The following is a 7500-nucleotide window of genomic DNA, read 5'->3' on the forward strand; positions in this document are numbered from 1 at the left end:
GTGTAACCTTGAGCTCAAGGTCATAGCATTGTTCACAACTGCCTTCATAAGAGGAAATCACATTCCTCACATCTGGTTTGACACAGTCCTAGAGGAACGTGAGGCTGTCCTCTTATATATGGACATGTAGGGACCGTCTCAAAATTCCCAGACTCTCCAGCAATGGCTGTTTGAGGTGATTGCCTGATTGATTAGTTTTAGACCTTCATAGTCCATAGATTTGACTTCCCCCGTTTGGCATCATGTTGATACCTGTTCTCTCCGAGCTGGTCGAGGGGCCTCTTGTGAAAGCTGTCAGAATGTCTGCTGTTGTGTATTCTTCTGCGGATTAACCACGGGTCCTCTCGACCTGTAAGAGCATGCCAGACTAACGGACATCAGAGCATGTGACATGCATGGTGTGTCGGTGCAGAGCCCCCCAAAGAGAGGGGCTGGAGAAAGAAAAAGGAACCAGGCCCACTGGCCAGTCCAGCCCCTGCCCCCTCCAGCTGCCCAAAGCTATTCAGCCCTACATCTCTGTCCCCAAGACCCTAACTGACAAATTCAGGTGTATTTGATGCACCACAAGTGCAGTTCTCTCAGTGTGTTCAAAGTCTCAAAAGGGACTCAAAATCATACACAATCAATCAGGATAGAATGCACCTGGTTTTTAAGTATGACTGAAAGGTAGTCTGACTACGAGAAAGTGTTCTTTAATGGAAGCTGTGTGTGAAGTTATGGATTTAAACAACTGCATATGTAGTGAGACAGATGAGGTGAAGTGCCTAGCTCAAGGCTGAGAATCAAATCACCATCAAATCAAAATTATATTTGTATTACAAGACCAATTCCTTAAAAATCACAGCACACAATGTTTCCGGCAGTTATGGGCTATGAGTTGGGATGAACATTTTAAATGCTCAACAGCGCCCCTAGAGGCTGCTGGCAGTATGCCTCCTTCCTTTGATTGACACTGTCATTGCAGTCTCAACCGAACTCCACACCCCCAGCTATGACCCTGTCAATCTGAGTACCATCAAAGTATACGTAGACAGCCAGGCTTGCCTAATACATGACCAACCCTGTAATCAAGTCAAATCAGAGGTTTTGTTTTTCATTTATTTTTTTTTCTGGAATTGTTGGCTCTTTGAGAGGATGAATCTGGAAGACTGAATGCTTAGAGTGCCGGTTGAGCAGATCTGTGAAAGTGCAGCTGGTTTGATTTTATTTGTTTTTCTTGTTCCATTGGCCGACCCATCGCACCAAGTCCAGCAAACCATTTCCTGTTTTGTCCAGATTCAGCTTCAGCCAGAATATCCCCCTCACATGCATCACACTGTCTCAGCGTCTCTGCACCACCAAAGCTTACTCTCACACTTATTACCAAGGACATGTGCCTTCAAGGCAGCAAGGCTCCTAAAAAAGAAACTGCGCCTGTGCTTCCAGAAGTTTCTTTTTGATCTTCTTCTCTCGATCCTGGCATGTTATTCTGCAGAAATCCAGCAAGCAGGGTGTAGCTTTTCCATCCCTGCATGGATTAAAGCAGTGCCTCTCAGTGTAATGTTGAAACCTACACTCTGGTATCTGTAGAATAACCGCTGAACTTACATGCATGTACTAACTGATGAAAATGTGAGGCTAGCCTATGTAATCTAGAGTTACATGGCCCGCGCAATGGAATTAGCCAGAGAGGCATGCGCTGTCGTGAGATTACTAATCAATTAACAGTGTGGGGGTGGTGTTGTGTGTGGGGGTTTCTGGGAAATGCAGTTCTATACACTGGTTTGACAGACCCATGTCAGCTCAGTTTTTTGGAGATCCAACGGTAATGCAAATTAACCTGCAAATCCTAGTTTGTAAAACTGTCAATTCCCTGTCATTTGACTTTTCTTACAATTGCCGCTGCACACAGTTTTAAACTGTTGGCACATTTTCAATACTTTCAATAAAAAACGATTCCATTATCTCCAGAAGGGAAAGCCTGTCTTTGGATTCTGCCCGTTGAAATACTTTGGACAATATCATATTTGCTCAGTACTTCAAGGTGACTTTATTGACTAAAAGCTTACAGTGCAGTATATCTCTGAACCTTTCTACAAATTATAATATCCTCATATATATTTCAGCTCTTTATGCAATAATGTTTTACTTCATCTTAACAATGAGAAGGTTGCGTGTGTAATTAAAAATGACAAATGGCTGTAAGCAACATAAATTTGAATGCAGTGTATTGATAGGTATGGATTAACAATATAAGTTAAATAAATAATGTGTATAAGTGAGAGAGAACTGCACTTGGATGAGTGCAGTCATCCTCTTACATTTTGTATTTTGTACGTAATTTTGTAGATGAGCTTTTGGAGCATATTATTAATGTGCTAATAGCTCAGAACAAAACAAGACTACAGTTTAACAATGTGTGCGTTAGCAATTGTAAAAACTGTAAATGGACAGATAGCGTGCTGTGAATTTTGAATGCATGAGGTTTTAATGGTCAGGTAATGTGTTCAAAAATATTGTAACGTGTGTAAACAGTGTAATGTATATTACACAAATCTACATATATGAAATTTACACATGCATGACATTTGAGTAAATGTCATATTGAGTGTGGCTGGTTTTGGGATTGTTAACAAAAGCAGCGTATTGATGTAGTGGGGGAATAATCTTTTAAATAAGAGACAGGTTTACATTTCTGTGACTAACTGTGTGTTGGTTCTGTGCAGAGGCACCAAGGGCAAAGACATCAGCACCATCAAGTCCCTTAGAGTTCTACGTGTCCTGAGACCCCTCAAAACTATCAAGCGGCTGCCCAAACTCAAGGTACGGTCAGTTCCCATCGAGCAGTAAACTCTACCCGCCCAAACTGAAGGCATGAGTGAGAGAGAACTTTCACTGCCCAAACATAAGATGCAGTCCAAACTGAAGGCGTGTTCAACTCTCACTGCTACTAATGAAGGTACAGTCAACCGAGGGAGGATTACCTTTGGCTGTTATGGTCAACTTCCTTGGAGTGGTCAACTTTCTTTGACTAAACTGAACATGTAGTGAGCTCCCACTGTTCAAACTGAAGGTACAGTTAACTCTTGCTGTTGATACTGAAGGAACAGTCAACTCCCTTTGCCCAAACTAAAGGTAGGGTCAACTCTCTCCACTCAAGCTTAGGATACAATCAACTTTCACTGCTCAAAGTAAAGGTATGGCGGACCTACATGCTTTGCAGCAGGTAGGTTTGTCATACCTTTACTTTGAGCAGTGAAAGTTGATTTGCCATATCCTTGCTAGGCCTGGCCTAGCAAAACAGTTTCAGTGCTTCAGTTAGAGTGCTTTGGTTTGGAAATAAAAGCAAACGGTGTGGGATTGTGACAGGTTTTCGGGTGAGATCTTTGGTGTTTGGTGTGGTTCAGCTTCTTAGGACACTCAGAGACCAGCATATGGCTTCACAGGGAATACGCAAGGTGTTTTTTGCATATTAAATTCTATCAGCATAATTACCCATGAGTGTGCTTCTAATGTGAGTCCCTTTGTGTGTGTATATCTGTGTGTTCCCAGGCCGTGTTCGACTGTGTGGTGAACTCCCTGAAGAACGTGCTCAACATCCTCATCGTCTACATCCTCTTCATGTTCATCTTTGCCGTCATCGCTGTGCAGCTGTTCAAGGGAAAGTTCTTCTACTGCACCGACGAGTCCAAGGGGCTGGAGAGAGACTGCAGGTACAGTGAGCCAGCTGCCCTTAGCCTGGCTGCGCAGATTTGACCTGGATGCGCAGTGCTGACCACCGCTGCACAGAGCACACCCTGGCTGCGCAGATTTGACTCTGGCTGCGCAGGCTGGACCCCAGCTGTGGATGCCGCTGGGTCCGCCTGTTGTCATTCCCAGCCTGCTCCCCTGAACACCTGGCAGCCGTTTTATCTGTCTCTGTGTACCGTATACATCTTTCCATCGACTTTATGGTAATACAACAGCAGGCAAGGACTTTAACTTATTCATGAAGTCATCACACAGAGACGTTGCACAGCTTGGTGCTGTAAGGAGGGAGTCACATCACATAGAATATCTCAAAGAAGAGAATCTGTATCACCAAAGAACTCAAGTTACTTTTGACAGAGTACATTTATTCCCCCAAATGACAAAGGGATTATTTGCTGTAGCATACACAGATAAAACACTCTTTCTTTCTCTCTCTCCCCTACTCCCTTCTTTTCTCTCTCTTTCCCTTCCTTCATCCAATCCAGGGGGCAGTTCTTGGACTATGACAAGGATGGGGTGACAGCCCAGCCGCGGGAGTGGAAGAAGTATGAGTTTCACTATGACAACGTGCTGTGGGCATTCCTCACCCTGTTCACTGTGTCCACCGGAGAGGGCTGGCCCACGTGAGTAACCCTAGCAACAGGATATAGCAGAATCTGGTCTTAATATGAGGGAGAATGAGCCCATGGAGGTGGGGGAACCTGGGGGTGAGATTTGTGTACAGATTCATGATGTGAGTGAAGTGAGAATACAGCAGCAGCCCTCAGCAGTGGAGAGTTGACAGAGGGCTGGAATAGGAAATGAGTTATTCTGCAGCCACGCCATGCTGTAGTCTTAATGAGCCGAACTGAGTGAGTCAGTAAGTGATGGGGACACTATGCTCTGGGAGGTTTTGTCTTTCAGATGAGGTGTTGTACCAAGGTGCACTGAGCTCAGTAAGGGCCATGTGAAATTGAGTGTTAAGTCTGGTGAACTGGTCCAATTCTCAAACTGGGTCCCCTACATCTGGTTATCTATTCACCCCTCACCCGCTCACCGTAGGTCTATAATTGTGCTACCTGAATTTGAATTTTAGCTATTAGCAGTCTTACCGGGTAAAATGCCGTGATTGCGTGTCATATGACAGATGCTTGAATGTGACCAGTGAGTGCCACACCCACCACCATCCACCACAACAACCACCCACCCAAAATCACCCCCCTCCCCCACAGGGTCTCACGCCCCCTGCTCCACCCCCACTCTCCCCATGTGACCCTTACACTTTCTAATTTCCTCTGATCGAAGAGCACAGCTGGCGGAGTATTTGAAGTTCCAGCCCTCTGAAGCTGCTTTTGAAGGCTGCTATGATATTAAAAGGCAGACTGCGATATATGTCAGTGTGTGGAGATAGGTTATGGTTATGTACGTCTTCTCAGGCAGTGGAGCCAAGGGCCAATGTGCTTCTCAGGGTTTTTTTTTTTACAGAGAATCTGCTGTGCTGGTCCTTGTAATTGGCTTTGATTCATATCTTATTTAAACAGAGAATCCAAGTTTATCAGGTCAGTGCTGCACAGGGAGAGGGCAATTTCCCTGTAGTCCATAATTCCTCATATCTCCTTCTCTTCATTTCTCCATCCTCAACAAAATCATTAAATTGAGCGCATTATTAAATAATTCGCAGATACGTGATATGTAAAAATGATAGGATGGTATCTCCCCGGGTTAGGCCATGAGTCAGTTACAGCGGAATATGTATCTCCCAAACTGGGGGACTAATTGTGGCCGAGTGTGATAGCACTGTGTCTTTGTGGCGCTTATGATGAGTCACACTTAATCAGCAAAATATGGGGCAGTGTTCTAGGGCTGGAAATGATGACAAAGCACTTTTATGCTTTTTTATACATCCCTTTCCTGGAATTGCCAATTGCACATTAGGCTTATCACTCCATGACAACCTCTGCAGTTGCGAGGGAGTGCTGAAGCGAGACTAACGCAATGCTCTAATTAACTCACAGGCAGCCAATGGCTGTCTTTCACACTACAAGTCCCACAATGCACCACAGTGAAGTGAACTGGAAGATAGATGCTGAGTCACTGAGGTCAACTCACAGGTGCCTGATGTGACAAGGAAGCATAACCACCACCCTACCCACTCCTAATTCCTGACATAACAATGCTCAAAGACTGGGGGCTCCCAGTCATCATTGGCAAGTGAGACAGACAGTATCAAACCCAGGACATAGGGCTCAAAATGAGACTTGCTAATCTACTCAGACTGTGACAGAGCATTTAGATTTTTGCATTTTAGTTTTTTTTTTCCAGTGCGCTTTGATTAGAGTGCAGTGGGTTACAAATGACTATAGAATCAGTTTTATCACAGATAGTCTACATATGGACCAGATTGTCAGCTCAGGTTGTTTCACATTGAAAGTTCTGTCTCTGCCATTGTTGAAGTTGGACGTGTTCTGATTTGCTGGTTTGATAGGAATATTAATGAAGGGGTGTGGCCTGAAGCAGAATATGCACAGTTGGCATAGAGATGCAGGCAGCACCAGAGCCTTCACCTATCAACCAGGTCCTCATAGATAAGGAAGTATGGAGCACAGAAGGAATTCAACAGACAGTTATCTGTCAATAATATCGAATATCTGTGGTTTTATCAGTTGTTTTCTGAGTTCTCCTTCCTGTTTGGGCGTTGCTGTTTCCTGTCCCTCCAGGGTGCTGAAACACTCAGTGGACGCCACCTTCGAGGACCAGGGCCCCACACCTGGCTTCCGCATCGAGATATCCATCTTCTACGTGGTCTACTTTGTGGTCTTCCCCTTCTTCTTCGTCAACATCTTTGTCGCCCTCATCATCATCACCTTCCAGGAGCAGGGTGACAAGGCCATGTCTGAATGCAGCCTGGAAAAGAACGAGGTAATGGGCAAAGAGAACTCGACTCATATCTGCCAACTGATTCTGGGGGCTTTCTGGAGAGCAATTCAGAACCTGGTTGTGCAAAGAGCACAGCTCTCATCTGTATTGCAGTCAACCCTGTTGAGGTTTGTCCAAAGCACTGCAATGCTCTTGCAGGTTAAGAGCCTGAATCTTATTCTGAAAAAGTATCCTAAAAGTAAGGAACTGAAATTTTCATTTGACAGTAGGTCAGCTACACAAAAAAGGACTTTACTCCAGTGTGGTAGTGTAGCATACACTGTGGTAAAGAGCAGGACTCGTAACCAAAAGGCTGATTTCCTGCTGTGGCATTGCTGCTGCACCCTAGGGTACTTAACCCAGACTTGCCTCAGTAAACATCCAGCTATATAGATGGGTTACATGCAAAAAAATATTGTAACCCATGTAAGTCGCTCTGGATAAGAGTGTCTGCTAAATGCCAGTAATGTAATGCTATGTAATGGAGGAGTGAAGCACTGCAGTGCCAGTAATAAATGCCAGTAATGTAACGTAACTCCAGAGGTGAGCTCCTCTGTGCCTGGTCACTTCGGCCACTCTCTGCTGTGTCTGCATGAATGCGCATATCTGCGCATCCCTCTGCGCATGTGCTGTGTGCCTTTGCCAACTCAGCCAGCTAGTTCCAATGAAAACATGTAACTTGTTGCTATAGAATATTCGGTATGGGTTGCTGCAGATGTATTAATTTCCATTGTCAGTTTTGGATACATTTGATATTCTGTGATTGGAAAAACAGCTAAAGTTTGCCTTTTTTAAATATGTGGCCTCAGTTCTCTGATTGAGACCATTTTAAATCTGTGTCCCCTAGTCATTCAGTTACCATGTGTATCTTGATAC

At 44.5% G+C, this 7500-nt stretch overlaps 1 protein-coding gene across 1 annotated transcript in view; it reads left to right on the forward strand.

Moving 5' to 3' along the window:
- The window catches only part of cacna1ba (calcium channel, voltage-dependent, N type, alpha 1B subunit, a), a 167876-nt gene that overhangs the window by 122321 nt on the left and 38055 nt on the right, over positions 1 to 7500 (forward strand). The window contains exons 27-30 of the mRNA XM_036526129.1: positions 2706 to 2802; positions 3532 to 3692; positions 4215 to 4352; positions 6426 to 6627. Coding sequence (XP_036382022.1) covers positions 2706 to 2802; positions 3532 to 3692; positions 4215 to 4352; positions 6426 to 6627 — 598 coding nt within the window. The remainder of the gene's footprint in view (positions 1 to 2705; positions 2803 to 3531; positions 3693 to 4214; positions 4353 to 6425; positions 6628 to 7500) is intronic.

Source organism: Megalops cyprinoides, chromosome 4 (assembly GCF_013368585.1).
Source record: "Megalops cyprinoides isolate fMegCyp1 chromosome 4, fMegCyp1.pri, whole genome shotgun sequence".
NCBI lineage: Eukaryota > Metazoa > Chordata > Actinopteri > Elopiformes > Megalopidae > Megalops > Megalops cyprinoides.